The sequence below is a fragment of the Arvicola amphibius genome, chromosome 14, assembly GCF_903992535.2.
Source record: "Arvicola amphibius chromosome 14, mArvAmp1.2, whole genome shotgun sequence".
In the NCBI taxonomy this organism is placed as follows: domain Eukaryota; kingdom Metazoa; phylum Chordata; class Mammalia; order Rodentia; family Cricetidae; genus Arvicola; species Arvicola amphibius.
The window spans coordinates 18,594,620-18,611,195 of NC_052060.1; the positions used below are offsets into that span (position 1 = coordinate 18,594,620).

General features: G+C 42.3%; 1 protein-coding gene across 1 annotated transcript; it reads right to left on the reverse strand.

Moving 5' to 3' along the window:
* Nucleotides 1-553: 553 nt before the first annotated feature.
* Nucleotides 554-8,592, reverse strand: Rbm15 (RNA binding motif protein 15). Its single transcript, XM_038311909.1, has 2 exons — nucleotides 4,806-8,592; nucleotides 554-920 (listed from the first exon to the last, which is right to left on the reverse strand). The coding sequence occupies exons 1-2, from the start codon at nucleotides 7,666-7,668 to the stop codon at nucleotides 898-900; spliced, it is 2,886 nt and encodes a 961-aa protein (XP_038167837.1). The 5' UTR covers nucleotides 7,669-8,592; the 3' UTR covers nucleotides 554-897.
* Nucleotides 8,593-16,576: the final 7,984 nt, after the last annotated feature.

Sequence of the window (16,576 nt, forward strand, 5' to 3'; positions counted from 1 at the left end):
GAAGCCCCTGGAGATGGAGGAGCTCCTCAAATGTGTCAGGAAAGGCTTTATTAACACCATCATTAACATTTAAAAAGCAACCGGAGCATTTCTCCTTCTTTTGGCAATTTGGTGCAAATGTTAAAAGTGCAAGATAATGCAATTTCAAACTTTTCTTCAAATTAAAAATGAAACTAAAGCCAAACGTGATGGGTGAACAAAATAAATCAAAACTTAAATTTCAGGAACTCCGGCTCTTCAAACCAGCAAAGCCCCCGACTCGTGCACTTTGGTGAGGCTTAGAGTGCTTGCCCCGGCTTCTTGCACGCCAGCAAACAGCAACCTCATCGTGTTGAGGACAGAGAAGCAAAGGATCCCCTTTCACTGCAAACAAAGGGGGTCACTGTAACACTATGATCCTTCAGAATTGACACACCGTGATAGTCAAAATGAAATTGATGGTCTCCCTGCTTCTTGCTCAAGACATACAAGATCTGAGCAGCAGCAAGTACCCGCTCCGCTGCAAACAAAGGGGTCAAGGTTTGCCGTCAATTCACTTCCAGGCAGAAAAACATTTTCCTCAAAAGAAACAATTTATTTAGAATAAAACAAAAGCAGCTCAACTGTGAGCCCATGTTTGAGTGACAGCTACTTTTAAGCTGTGTGAGCCATAAAAAGGGTTTTTCTTTACTTTTCCAGAAATCTTGTGTACACAGCACAAAGCAAAGAGGTCATTTTTCCACTTAAAACACCGGCATTGGCATCACAATAGCAGATACACAATGTTAAGCTGCCATTTTAGTAAAATGCACAAAATACTAAACAGATTAGCTTTCTTCCATCAGAGGCCCATGTAAACTCCACATAAGCCACAACTTCTCTTCAAAAAGGTCCATTAGAGCTTTGAATTCCGTATCTTCATCCGCTGTTCACCAGTTTTGCTTGCGGGAGGGGGAAAAAAAGGTTATTCAGTACAAACGTTTACAGTATTAAAAATATATATATTTCCCCTATGCCATTATAGATGAACATAGTATTAACAAGACCTTCCTGGATAGTCCACTTTAACTTCAAAAAGCACCAATAATATCCACTGGCACAAACCTTGAAATGAATTTACTATATGAATACACAAATAACAAGTAGAACAACAGAATTTGATTTGTACTTTTTAAAGACTGTCATCAAGGATTATAGAATTGGAAATATCGTTTATCCTCAAATAACTGACTAAGCACATGGCCAAATGTTCAGGAAAAAGCAAATTTATGACCAACTCATAATTAACCAACATCTGCTCTAAATATAACTTAAAAAGTGTAACAATAGACAGATGGAGTTTAGACAAACTTTCTACCCCTCTATGTCTGTTTTGTAACTTTTATGGAGATAGACTACTCCATGACTGCAGAAAGGGGTCGAAGCTACAGAGCCATTGACAAGCCACCTTCATCTCTGCCACCAAAGACAGTAAGTAGTGTTAAGAATGCACACATACAGTTTACTAAATAGTCAGAGAACACTTCAGGACTCATACTTTTCAATTATGTTCAAATTACACACAGAAGAACTCCTCATCAACACCTGAAATCATTTCCCACCATTAAGAATATCACTCTAGCAGGGCTTACTCTGGCTTTTGTTCTCATACCTTATTCCTATTTCAAAAATCAGACTTTGTGGCAAACACAGGGGGAAAAAAATGCAGAAATTGCCTCCATTTTCCCCCACATAAGTCATTAAGGCCCTCTTTCATAAAAGATCTCATAATTCTGTTACTACAGAAGTTTTGGTAAATGGTTCTTATATGGATACAAACTACAGTTCAAGTTGTACTGCAAAATAAGCAATTTTACTAGGAAAAAAAGCTACCTTAATTTAAAAAAAAAAGAAAGAAAAAGTAGTCAGTGAACATAGTTTTAAATAAAGCTGGAAATCTCTGACTCTGAAAAACAACTCTTACTGCTTTGCATCAAATGATCTAGGTGAGTCAGTCACTAGAGCGACTATAACCTTCAAAATAATAACAAAAGCTTATGTAAGCCAGAAGATGTACATTTTAAGAGGTTAATTCTAAAAAGAAACTCATCTTCAGTTTGATAGTGTACAAAGTACACATTAAAAATTTAGGTTTCTGTATGAAAAATTCTTTACAGGAGGAATCCCTATTACAACCAGCAAAACAAGACCCCACAATTAAGTAGAACCATTTGCTAGAAGCTGAGCGGTTGCTTAAGTTTCCATACACTTTGAAGCTGTGATCATAAAGTCTTATCTTATTTTTACCAGTATATTTAATACATAAATAGCATACTTAAGAAATTTTCTTTCTATTCATTTTAGTACTTTCTGGAAAGAAAAAAAAAACAGTTAAAGTACTAAAGTTATTAAAGAAAAAGGGAAAAAAAGGGCTGTTAAAGAAGTATTCAGAGCGGCCAGAAGAAGGTACTGGATCCCTGGGACTAGGTGCTGGGAACCAAACCTGGGTCCTCTGGAAGAGCAGCCAGCATGTGGTATAGACATACATGCAGGCAAAACAGCCACATGCATAAAATAATGTTTTAAAAATTTTAAAAGAATATCCAATATGGGATTCTGGCCCAGCTAATAAGATCTAGAAACAGTTTTAGACTGCTTTCAATCAAATTCTGAAGGTTTAAGTGGCCAATTGACAGATATTATGAACCTGCACAGGAGTGGGCAACACAAATAAGATGATGGCACTTTGTAGATAAGCACCCAACTAATTTACATAATACATATATTTGGAAATGGCAGCAAGCCACTGTTTCAAAAACACAGAAGCAATAGTTGATTAGATCTAACACAATGTAGCAGTGTCAGATAAGGGTTCAAACATGGAGCAAAAATCAATATTCTTCAATATGCTATTAACCAACAATGTTCCTAAAAAAGGAAAATCATCACAACACATTTGATTAATAGTAAAATTAGATGTCACAGACTTCACTCTCTAACAGCAAAATCATTTGCCCAACTATCTAACAACAACAACAAAATACTAAAAGATTAATGGCTAGTGAAATTCTTTAAACTGAAAAAAATCTATCTACCTAACTAAAAACTATACTTAAACTCCATGTACAGAGACTACACTTGCATCAGCGTCTATATCACACCACTACTGGTTTTGGAAACAAAAGACAATAAAAGTCTTAAGTGGTAGATTTCAGGTATTTTTCCTACAGGCACACCAAGGTCCTTTGTGCTCATAAGCCTAGTACATTTCTTTTTCTCAAAAGCCTTCAAATTAAAATAAAAATTATAAATACATAGTGAAAAGTGAAAGTACGATGTAGTAGGCAATGGGGCTATCAGATTGACATGAATTACACACCGGACACAATGAAAAATAAAAATTATGTAACATTTCTCTGGGTTATTATTGATGCTATTTCAAATCTACCAGCTTTGATAACAAAAAGAAAACATTTGGGCTCTGCAAGGCTTTCAGTAGGTCACTTTCACAAAATAGAAAAAAAAAAAAAGACCATGATTCAAAATCGCAAGTTCCTAATCATAACTAAATACTGGACCCTACCTTAAGTCCTCAGTACTTAAATTGAGGAAGAAAATTATATTTAATAATGGTCTTAGATATCATAAGTAGTGGCAAGAGGAGCACATAAAACAAACAAAAAATACTATTGTAAATTAACCGAAGCCCTTATTAAGAACCAGATGTCATATTATCCTCAGCTTTTTACTTAGGATGAGAGGGTTTGAGGGGGAAAGGGAGTTTTGTGCAAGTAAGTTAAATTATTTTAATTACAGGTACCGGGGAAATAAAAAAAAAAAGATTTTCTAACACTGACACTTCAAACCTCTACAGTCAGACAGTAGTCAAAATATTAAACATTAAATTTCGAAGATATTCAAAACACTGTCAACAATGTAATGCCGCTACTCCTGTTTAAATATGAAATAAAAATTTAAGGAATTTTCTTCAAATATATCAAGGGCATTTTACAATAACCTTTTTAAAAAAAAGTGTAATTTAGATGTCTGATTAATGTCCACAAAGGGAAATAAAAAGGATTACATATAAGCCTGCAGACAAATCTTTCTATTACTGAAATTTCTTAAATGGATTAAAAAAAACCTTCATTTTTGATTTAAGTATACACAATTAGATTTGCTACACCTCTCAAAGTCAATAAAGTCACCGTGCACCTAACTTACCAAAAAAAAAAATTCTCATTTTAAAAGCACTTACTCATTTCTTGCAGACCATCTTAAGATGTAAATGGTTTGTAACACAAGTCTCAATTTTTACTGTTACAAACAGGATACAAAACTCAAAAACTAATGATATAAATGTTAAACTTTCTGGGAATAAACTATTTAAAGAAAAATACTCCAATACCTGATTAAAATAAATGAACTTTGCAATACCTGATCAATGCTTCTAGTATAGGAATTATCTACATACCAACCAAACTATTTTTTCAGTACAGAAGGCTCTTTTCTCTAAATTTTGATTCTAAAAATTGTGGGTTTTATCATTTTGAGGATTTTTTTTAAACTCAAGACTGAGAAAGAAAAAAAATCTTAAGAAAACTAAAATAATTCCTAATTAAAGCAAATCCATCTTCTTGCTACCTTCAGGGCATCCCTTTCACTCAAAGTAATAGCTAAACTGCCCCAATATCTATTTTAAGGAGGTTTACAAAAATATAGATATAAAAAAACCAACTAAACTAATTGAAAGAAATTTATCTGATGCTGTATCCCATTACATATCACAAAACAAGGAACCATGTCAAAGTAGTAAATACAAGTTACACATGGACTTTAGGACGCACCACGGACAATGATCATGACCAGGTAATCTTCTTCAGATTTGGCCAGTGCCTTGGCAGGGGAATCCAGGAACTGCTGAGAGAACTCACAAGGTGGGAAGGCATGAAGAACCCCCGTGTTTTCCTTGTCTTTGTTGCCTCCCACAGGGAGGCTGATCACCCCAGCTGCCTGCTTTTGCTTTAAGTAGGACACAAGGTTCCTAAGTGGCCTCTGAGTAGAGGTGGCAGTGTCTGATGTGGCTGAGGAAGAGGAGGACCGGCTGTCAGAACTTCCAGGTACAGCCAGAAGTATGGCATAACCATTCGGCCCTGCCACTTTGATGCGACGAGTTACTTCATCCAACTTGGGCTGGTCCAAACGGAGACGCTGAGTGATCTTGAGCTGGGCAACTTTGCCTCCAGTTGACCCCTCCACAAGCAGACTGCTAGCAACTTGGAGGTCACCCTGCAATAGATGCATGTTGGAAGGGAAGTTGCTGTTCTTCAGTAGAAGCATGCCTTGCCAAGCCAAACAGAGTTTGGGAGAGGATGCTGCCACAGGAGCTGTCCCTCCATCCTGTTTCTGGGAAGGAGGTTTCTGCTTTGATGAAGAAGTGCTGGTACTGGGTGCATTGCCATCAGACCGTTCTTCTTTTTTCGGAGGGTTTTTTCCCTCTGTGGGAGCAGCTGTCCGGTGCTTTCTATCCCTTTCAGCTGATGCAGAGTTTTTACGGTCTCGCTTCTCACTCTGGCTCTTCTCCAAACTGCCCCGTCTATCTCTGATTGGAGAAGGCCTTTCCAAAAGAAGAAGACGGGATGATCGATCATTGTCACTGTTGTAGCGATCTCTGTTACTGCTCAGTTCTGGACTTCGGTCAGGAGAAGGAGTGCAGTGACGTTTTCGTGGCCGGTCACTCTCAGGTGATCTATCCAGATGCCGTCCTCCACTTTCCTCAGGCAGCCTTCGCTTCCTCGGCTGGTCCCTGCTACTGGGCAAATCCCGATCACCTCTGTCCCTGTCCAATGACCAGCCATCCCTCCTTCGATCCAAGCTATCCAGGGGCTCATAAGCAGTCACAGCACTAGCTGCAGCACGAGCACTGCGTTCTCGAACTGGTGGTGGGGGTGGCACCCAATCAGAATCAGTATAAAGGTCCCTATCGCGATCTCTGTATAATAAGGGTGGTGTCCTATCCCGAGCACTCCTCAAAGGGTCAGGTGCTCGATGTCCAAAAGTATCTGTCACTAGTTCATAATGAGTCAAGGGCAGAGGCTGAAGATACTGCTGCTGGTAACGGTGTTCTGTGTCTGCAAAGTCTACTCTAAGGCGACGATCTGGGCCACCAAGTGGGAATCCACGCATATGGGTCCAGGCAGCATGAGCTGCATCCAAGCTTTCATACTGTATATAGGCCCAACTATCACCTTTTCGGTAGTCTATGGTTCGTATGGTGCCAAATCGATCAAATTCTCGTGCCAGGGCAGCAAGTGGCACCCAAGGTCCCAAGCCACCCACCCAAAGTCGGGTAGTGGGTGTAGCTTTACCATAACCAATCTTGATTGGATTCCGAATTATAATTTTGCCAGACATTGCTAGTTTAGCCCTGTGAGACATGTCTAGATTCTCAAATTTAAGAAAACCATAGGTACTGGTCTGGCCCCGAGAAGGCCTCTTAATGTCCACTTCTGTGATGACTCCGAAGCGATCAAAAGCCCTTCTTAGATCATTTTCTGTCACAGTGATGTCTAAGTTGCCCAGGAAAAGTGTCCGGTTGGCACGCTGATCATCCTCGGGTGAGATCTCATCCACTTCTCGGAAAGGAGCAGCCCCCGCTCCAGCTCCCACCCTGGGCTCCAGACTGTAAGCTGGGCGCACTCTGTCATAGAATGGATAGTCTCGTTCTCTTTCCAGCTCTCGGGGCAATGGTGGTGGGGGTGGAGGAGGCAGGCGGCCAAGAGCCAACTGCTGCAACCGGTAGTCTCTGTATCCCAAAGCGGCCCCGCCAGGGGAAAGTGACCTCTGACCGCCGCCTCCTCCAGGGGCGTGCCGGTGGCTCCCCACGGAGGTTCCCACCACGCTGGACGACGGCGGGTAGGGATCTTTGTCTAACGGGGAGCGGCTGCGGCGCCGGCTCACGTACACGGCTTCTATCTTCAGAGGCCGGTCATAGAGCACCAGGCGGCCTCTGGCATGCTTGGCCGCCCTCGCGTCCTCGGGCCTCCGGAAGTTCACAAAGGCCACCCGCTCATCCCCGCTGCCAGAACCCGAGAGGTGGCTGATTTTGACACTTACATCACCGAAGCGTTTGAACTCGTGGAACAGCCCGTCCTCCACCGCCTCGTCGCTCAGCTGCGACCCCAGCTCGCTGATCTTCAGGGTCTTGTACTCCACGCCGTCCCCGCCGCCTGGCGCGGAGGAGGTGGCCCCGGAGGAACGTGACTCCCCGCCTCCACCCCGGGAGCTGCTGCGCGACTCGCCCCCGCCTGAGGAATTTTTGGTGCTGGGGGAGCTGTAACTATGCAAGCGGCTGCTGGAGCTGCCCCCGCCGGTGTCATACTCGCGGCTGCCGCCTCGGCTGCTGGACTTGTCCAGGTGGAGGCTCCGCCGCGACCCGCCGCCGTCCGCCTTCCCGCTGCTGCTCCCATTGCTGCCGCCAGAGCCTCCTAACTTCTTGCTCCGTTCTCCGCGAGAACTGGAGTCCTCGCCACCGCGGGAGCGCTTGGGCTTGACCGGCGAGCGCTCCTTCCCTTTCATGGTGGAGGGTCGCCGGAGGTCGTCTCTGCGGAGCTGACTAACCCGCCACCCCGCGCTCGTTTCACACAGCGGACTCGCACGCCGCCATCTTGGACTCCGCCGCGGCAAAGGCTCCCGCCCCGCAGACCTCATTGGTCAATTAACTCACTCGTCAGCCTTCTCATTGGAAAAACTATTTGTCCGTCTTTACATCTCCCCGCGCTCCGGGAAGGCGCCCGCCTCGACGCTGTTATTGGGTTCCCAACGCCCGAGTCGGACTACCTCATTGGTTATATTCGTTGTCTATCTTAACGGTTCCTCGCGCCAGGCCGTGGCTCCGCCCCTCGCACTTCATGGTCACCTGACCCAAAGCCTGGAGGCGTTGATTGGACCAAAAGTCTGCCCTGTAACGGTACTTCTAGCACGGCGAACGCAGCGAGCCCACCTTCTCTTCGCTCTCATTGGCTTGTGACCACGTCCTTTAAGCCACTACTCGGGAAGTCTGGACATCAGTCCTGGAGTTGTTTTTTTGTTGGTTTTTTTTTTTTTTTTTTCTGAGAACTTGGCTCTCCCCGATCTCGCGAGAGACAAAAGAGCTCCCTCGCTCACTCTCTCGCTCTCTTGCGATCCCAGTCTTCCAACTTCTCCGGCGGCTGACGGAAGTTTAAATCTGATTGGCTGTTGGCGAGGGACCCGATAGGGTAGAAGTGCTGTCCATCACTTACTTAAAGGAGCAGGCCCGTAAACTGCGGCGTCTGAAGGTGAAAGCCTAGAACACGCGCTTGCTGTGCGACGTCACTTGGTCACTTGGCTGTCGCGAGATGGTGACAGGGAGTCAGGCCCGCCTCCCCGCGCTTTCGGCGTTCTCTTAAACACTGCTTAGGTCCCACGGCGTACTTGGCTGTGCTTCGGTCCTTCGAGTCTGGAACTTGAGGGCTCCGCTCGGTCCTGTCCGGGCGGGACAATGGGCTCGGCGGTCCCTCCGGTTGTTGGCCCTCGATCCCCTTAGGCGGCGGTCCCGGGAAGTCCAGCCGACACCATCTTAGTCAGCAGCCTGGAAAAAGCCCCACCCCTATGCGCGAGCAAGCGCCTGTCCGGGTCTGTGCAGCTGGCTGGGGCGGTGAGTTCAGGGTTCACTGAGCCTCGGGTCACGCTGACGCCCTGGGCGGTACCGAGTCACTGCCCGCCCGCGGACATAGGAAACGGCTCGGCGGAGACCTGGCCGCTCTCTGTGGCCGCCCGAGGGCTCGCGGTGACCTGTGCTCACAGCAGCCAGGCCTACCGGCTGCTCCGACCTGCAGGGCGGGCCACTGCAGACCTTCCCTGGCGCCTGCTTGAGGTTGTGAATCCTTATATGGTTTGTATTTACAAAAGAGCCGTGGGACGTAATGTGGCTGTGCTTAGCTTTAATATGTAATGCTTCTTGTGGGGGGCCAGCTATAATAAGCTAAATACTGACAGGTCACCCAAAGGAAGTTCTTTGCCAGAGTAGAACTTGGCCATTGATAAATTTAATAAGAGGCGGGGGTCTCAGTAGTTTACCCTGAGGCCTGCCTGGCTGCTGGAGGAACCACAAGCTGAGATGACCCGACCCCCACCCAAGAACAGACCATTCAAAGGAAATGCCCGGCATTCCAACCGTTGTAGATAGGATCACCTGTCAGCGCACATTCACCGGGACACTCCTCGACAGATGTCAGCCAATCAGAGCTCTTGGACCTCAGAAACCCCTCACCCCCACCGTAACTATTATAAAAACCCAATTCTAATTGAGCTCGAGGCTCTCTGGATATTCCAATACGTTGGACGTGCCGAGAGACCAAGTTTGCAAACTTGATTAAAATTAAGGCTCTTTGCTTTTACATATGGGACTCCGTCTCCTTTATTGGCTTTTGTGGGGACACCGCAGATTTGGGTATAACATTTGGGGGCCATCCGGGATCCCCCAAAGCCCACTAGGACTACCACCCGTAGAGCCTTGTTTTAACAATTGTTTTGATTTTTGAGACAGTGTTTCCCTGTGTATCCCTACCTGTTCTGCCCCACAGATTTGGGCATAACACTTCTCACGGTCCGGACACATCACGTTTTCTCTGATTTCTTGTACCTCAACACTCCGATTAATTCATATTAGGATCCAGGAACACGGCCACACTGCTGCTTTTCTAGATTCACCTGCTTTTGAGCCTTTTAATCATGATCCACTTCTAAACTCAACTCCCTGACCCCATTTACCTTTATCGCGTTGGTTTAGAGGGTAGTCTGTTCCACTGGAAGTAGGCTTCCTGCAGTCTCCCCAAGAATGTACCTAGGAGAGATTGGGAAGATTTTGGTATTCACATCTTAGAAGACTCTGGGAGTAGAGGATGTATTTTAAAAGTTTCAAGGTAACAGTAATCCCCCCCCCCACCACACCAAATACAAACTGAAATCTAAGCTTTTAAACCTCTTAAATTAGATACAGCAAACTAGTTAGCCCTATTTCAACCGTTTCGGGGTTTCTTTGTTTGGTTGGTTGGTTGGGGGTTTTTTTGCATACCATCATGAAGTTGGTGAATATTCGGACCAAAATCTCTTGATCACATCGAAGGGATTTGAAAGAAGCCCAATATGTAAACTATATATCCCCACATGTCATAATGCATAGACATACTTGTATTAAAAATAGCTGTTCTGGGGCATTGTGGAATAGCTGTAATTCCAGCTCATTAGCCTGAGCAATTAATTAAGATTCTGCTTCAAAACCACTCATACACAAAAGAAGTCTAGAGACAGCCCGGGACACTTGAGCACCATGTGTGAAGCTCCAGCTTCAAACCCCACTACTGAAAAAATGCTCTTAAAAGTCTTATTTTTGCAGTGCGTGGTGGTGTATGGCTTTAATCTGAACATTCTGGAGGTAGAGGCCGATGGATCTCTGTGAGTTCGAGGCCAACCTGATCTACACAGCGAGTTCCAGAACAGCTAGAGCAGTTACACAGAGAAACCCTGTCTCGAAGAACAACAAAAATCCCAACATTTGAAAGGCAGGAGCAGGCAAATTTCTGTGAGTTCAAGGCCATTCTGCTCTACATAATGAGTTCCAGGCCAACTAGGACTACACAATGAGACCCTGTGTTAAATGTGTATGTGTGTGTGTGTGTGCGTGCGTGTGTGTGTGTGCTAGTGTTCAGTGTGTGTACGTGTGTGTGCTAGTGTTCAGTGTGTGTACGTGTGTGTGTGTGCTAGTGTTCAGTGTATGTGCGCGCGCGCGTGTGCGTGCGTGTGTGTGTGTGTGTGTGTGTGTGTGTGTGCGCGCTAGTGTTCAGTGCCCAGAGAAGGCAAAAGAGGGTAACAGATCCCTGGACCCTGGAATTACAGGGTTGTAAGTCACCAACCTAGACCCTGGGGAACAAATTGCAATCCTCTGAAAGAGCTGCAAGTACTTTAACCCCTGAGCCATCTCTCCAGTCCTGCAAAAATAATTTTTAAAAAGGCTGCTAATATAAAATACCATCAGTCAGAGAAAAAAAGTGTATAATAAGCTACCAATTGTGGCTTTTAAAATTGCATGTGTGTTGTATACCTATGCTTATATTTTTAATTGAAATTGTGACAGAGATTGCTCTCAGGGGCAGGGCTGAGGATCTGGAATTAGCAAGAGACTCTTTGATATTATAAATGAAATTTTTCTTTGTATAATTTTGGTTTAAAAATATACAGTAGTAGAATATGCTTTGTAGGCCACCCCTTGTTCTGAGCACACAGTCTTAACAATTGTAAAACATGTCAATGGTTTTTCTTTAAGTTTACAATCCTTTTCCCATTCTTTCCTGCTCCATTATTTTGTTCCAGGAATACTTGATATATTTTCTGCCTCAGATGTAGAATCCACCATTCCTACAACAAGTTCTGGTTCTCTTTAGTGGGAAGTTATATTAAAAGATAAAAAATTTGGATACTAGGAAATAAAGTATTCATATATACATAATCTATAAAAAATAAAGTAAAAGCTTTTCATGGGTGTGTTAATCTATCTCAAGATTATATGAATACTACAAAAAGGAATTGAAGTTAGGCCTTAACCTGATTACTTAGTATAATGGCCAAACCAGAAAAACTGGGAAGTGACTTTTTTTTAACCTAAGTTGATTAGCATAAATGATTTTTCGATCCAACGGAAAGATAAGGAAAAATCAGTGTGGGGGTTTGAGGGAGCACTAGAACTGAGAAAAAGAACTGAAGGGGATGACAAGGGCAGGATGTGTGACAGTCCCTGAGGCATGCCAGGCTTACTGGGTTGTTTTTTGGTAGAACTTCTCCCATATATGACAGTGGTAAGAAGGCTCCCTAAGGGAGCCAGTAGCCTGCCTGGGACCAAGTGGACTGGTAACTTTAAAACTAACAGTAAAGACCATTCATCATCAGCAAGAGTCAAGATGTAGCCCGTTACATATGTTTGCCCATGACAGAACAGAGTAATGACCTAAGAAGCACACACATGCTCCTTAAAAATATAATCTTTTTATTCTGCTTGTATTTGACTTTAAACTAATGTTCACTGAAATAGAAAGCAATCGTTCAGAAGCCATGCTGTGATTAAGTGATTTATATCGTTTTCATTTCCTTTGTGCTCTTTGAAGCATGCAGCTTTGTAAGTGAGGTTTTAGCACCCTGCATTTACCCATGTGCTTTGCAGAGGGCTGAGAAAGGGTAAAGGTGACCCATGGTTTAAAGGGCAAAGACGCGGAGCTCTTCTTTGGGTTGTCAGTGAAGTTGTTGAGCTGCAATCCAAGCTTTTGTCTTGTCTCCAAGTAATCAGTGGCCAGATCCATGAGGGCAACTGCCCCGGATGAGGAGCCTCTTTCAATGTGTATGACTAGAGTTAACCTCACAACAAATTCCCCTAGCACCGTAGTAGTATGGCTGTCAATCTCTTCTTTCAGTGCTCTGCCAAAACCCAAGAAATAGTGTTGAGGAAAAGCTGCCATAGTCCATTATGCCTCAGTGTTGACCATTGGAGCTATACTACTCAATGCCGTAAGAAAAAGTTCCCACTAGTTTTCTCGATAAAGTGTTTTTCCCCCACCTCCTTTAAAATCAGTTTTAAACATAAAAGGAAAAAGCAAAAGTTTATGCACAATTTTTAAAATGCCAGTATAATTTCAATGTTCTTTCCATCTCTGTTCTTCCTAGGTTTTATTGTTTGTGTATCCTCAATGCACGCTCAATTATGAATGCAATATGAACTTACCTTAGAAGCTGAGAGCTTGTTAATTTCCTGGTACATGCAAACAGAACTCAAGCTGAGGACTGAACATTTTTTCTTTCCTTATTAGATTAAAATTTTCTGTCTCATCTGCTAAAGTAAAATGAGTGGTCTCTTGACAGTGAAGTTTGTTTTATTTGACACATAAAGAATACATATTTTACCTATGAGCAATCTATCACGTTGAGACCTAGTTTGCATTACATAATGATGAACTTACTTGTGGTTTGTGGGGAGTTTTAAAGACAGATTTCTATATGGGAGACTGAGGCAGAGTGATTACTACAAGTTTGAGGCCAGCCTAGGTTTATGAGTTCCAAGTCAGACTGGGCTACAAAGAAAGATCTTGTCTTGAGGCTGGAGAGATGGCTCAGTGGTTAAGAGCACTGGCTGCTCTTCCAGAGGTCTTGAGTTCAATTCCCAGCAACCACATGGTGGCTCACAACCATCTGTAATGAGATCTGGCACCCTCTTCTGGCATGTAGGCATACATGGAGGCAGAATGTTGTATACATAATAAATAAATGAATCTTAAAAAAAAGAAAGATCATGTCTCAAACTATATATGTAATTCAAAGCATAAAGTTCACCCATTTAAAGTATGCAATTTAGTGAGTCTTAGTATGCTTACAGAGCTTCACTTGAGTATCCTTTTACTATTGTTATTTAAAAAACCCACTATGCTGTAACTTCTCCATGACTAGGCCCTATTATAATTATATCCTTATTTATATACCTTATTTATAAGGTAGTGAAGAAGAGCATAAATCAGCCAGTTTGGATTAATGTCAACTGTTTGTGGGCCTTGGAAGGGAGTTAATATTAACCCCTCTGGACTTTGGTTTTATTATCTATCAAATAGGAATTATCAAGGAATCTAAACCATAATTATTGTGGAATCATCTCATTGAGATTAAATGGATTAGAACAGTGGTTCTCAACCTTCCTAATGTTGTGACTCTTTAGTACAGTTCTTCATGTTGTGGTGACCCCCCCAACCATAAAATTATTTTTATTGCTACTTCATAATTGCAATCTTGCTACTGTTAAGAATTGTAATGTAAATATGAATTGTAATGTAAATGATATGCGACCCCCTTTGAAAGTGCCGTTCAACCCCTAAAGGAGTCTCAACCCACAAATTTAACCATTGGGTTAAACCATGTAAAGAGTTTAGAAACTGTATTTGCCACATGGCAAGTGCTACATGAATGTGTTGTATGACATCGTTACTAGGGAGACATGAGAAGATGTCTACTTAGTTCAGATAGGGAAACAATTACAAGCCAAAGTATAGGTACCACCCGAGTCCAGTTTGATGAATCAAAAAGCCTTATTGGCTTTCCTTACAGAAGTATAGGTAAAGGGTTAACTGTAGGAGCAGAAATGACTAAAAGAAAGCTGTGTCACCAAAAGCCCAGCCATTCACTCTACACAATGTGTAGGTAGCTCAACAGGTTGAAGAGTATTTTTTTTTTCCGGTTGGTTTGAGCCTCTTCTAGGCAGCTCAAATGGTCTCTTCTCCCAGGCAGCTTAGCTCGTCTGAGTGTCTCTCAATGATCCTATAGCGTGCACACATGCTCACGTACATGCAGAGGACAGAGGTCACGGGGCAACTTGTGGCTCTCCCGCCCTGTGGTTTCCAGATGTCAGACTCAGGTCATCAGGCTTAGCCTACTCCCTGGGTCGTCTAACTGACCATTCAACAACACTTTATTTCAGCATCTTACTGTGATTTTTTTCATATTGTCTTACATAGCTATAGTCTATGTCCATTGCTGCAAAACATTCCACCATGCCATTTATGTATGTATTCTTCTTTTGTTAGACATGCAGTGATTTCTGTTCCGGGCTTTCGTTTTGTTTTCTATTATAAGCAGTGAAACTGTGACAATAACCTTACTCTCTAGAGTGGACCGGGGAGATGAAGGGTGGGAGATACTCAGTGGGATTACTGGGTTAAGGAGTATATTGAGCCAAGTGTGGCGGCACTTTACTAATCCCAGCACCTAGGAAGGACAAGCAGAAAGACCTACATGAATTCAAGTCCAGCCTGGTCTACATATTAGTTCCAAGGTAGTCAGGGCTACATAATGAAACCCTGGGCCAGGGCAAACAGAGACAAACAGAGAATATTGAATGTTCAATTACACAATACAATGTCAAATTGATTTTTTTAAAATGATCTTAATCTTATACCATACCACTTATCTTAATCCATACCACTGATGTTATAACTTTAAAAATGTTATTTATTTTTACTTTAAGTGAATGGGTATGTTATCTTCATGTATGCCTGTGCAGCACATACATGCAGTGCCCATGGAGGCCAGAACAAGGCATTAGATCCTCTGGAACTGGAATTGCAGTCAGTTGAGGGCTGCCATATGGGTGCTATAAACTGAACCCAGGTCCTCTGGAAGAGGAGTCAGTACTTTTAATGATGGCGCCATCCCTCCAGCCTCTATATCTTTTTTGAACCAAACAAATGAGTATAAAATTATTCCTCTTTGTGGTTTTGGTATTTTATTTCCATGACTACTACTAGATATGCTGTCTATTGTCACATATATCTATTAAATTTACATCTGTATATATTTCTTCATCCACAAAATATGTATTTCATATCTTTTGCTTATCTGTTAAATTATATTTTGTATGCATTGAAGTTTTTATATAGCCTTGATTTTAATTCTTTGCAGAGTACATGTGTAGCAATGTTTTTTTCTTTCTTTTCTTTCTTTTTTTGTGATTTTTCAAGATAGGGTTTCTTTGTGTAGCCCTGGCTGTCCTGGAACTCGCTCTGTAGACCAGGCTGACCCTGAACTCACAGAGATTCTCCAGCCTCTGTCTCCTGAGTGCTGTGATTAAAGGCGTGCGCCACCACCACCCAGTGCAATATGTTTTTCTATTTATGACTCATCTTTTCATTTACTTTAAGCTTATATTTAATGAATTAATTTGTGATTGAATTTATCAACCTTTCAAAATTAGTACTTTTTATATCCTATTTTAAGAACCCTCACCACTTCCCCAGTTCTGTCACTGGTATTTGCTTAAGTTCTGTCCTTATAAGTTTTATAATCAATTCATGAAACCTTATAAACAGCTCTCTGTAACTGAGGATTCATTAAATTTATGAATCATTTCAGAAAAATATGACACATTTTTAAAACTATCTTAATTTCAGCACACAGGACTACCTTTTCATTTAATTAGGTTTTGTTTCATTTCCTTCCTTAGTTTTTTATTTTATGAATACTCTTGAGAGTCTTTTTTCATCAATGTTAATATTAAAGTTAAAATTCATTGACTTTCTGGAAAAGGAATACAAAACTATAAAAAGCTTAGGCTACAGCTAGGAGAGTCTTGTATATTTAATATTGCTTGTAATTTATCACAGGAGTTACTCACCCAAAATGATAATCATGTGGAGCTTAGAGTATCTGGGAAGTGTAGCAAGTGGTCCAGATACATATACCATATTATTAGTCTGCTGGAGACCCAAAGAGATTTACTTGTTTTTGTGTACTTTGAAGAACAAATGGCAAATCTATTGAAATCAGTCATGAAGTTTGTTAGTCCTGACGTAAGAACAAGGAAAAGGAACAGCTCTGAAGATAAAGAAGGCGGTGGATTTAGTTAATTTTTCCATTTAGATGAATAGCTTGGGAGAACCGTTTTTGTTGTTGTTTTTGCAGGAACAGAACTGAACTATGATGGTGGTTATGTTGTCTGCAGTGTTCCTTCCCCCTTGATGTCTTCTATCATGGTTTGTTGTAGCATTCATGATGTTACTTCTTTAAAGCTAGG

Excerpts from the sequence above, each read along its gene's own strand:
- Rbm15 (XM_038311909.1), bottom strand. The coding sequence starts at position 7,668 with ATGAGGTCTGCGGGGCGGGAGCCTTTGCCGCGGCGGAGTCCAAGATGG. Across the intron at positions 921-4,805 it reads GGTCATGATCATTGTCCGTG|CAAAACTGGTGAACAGCGGA; the intron begins GTGCGTCCTAAA and ends CCCTCCCGCAAG.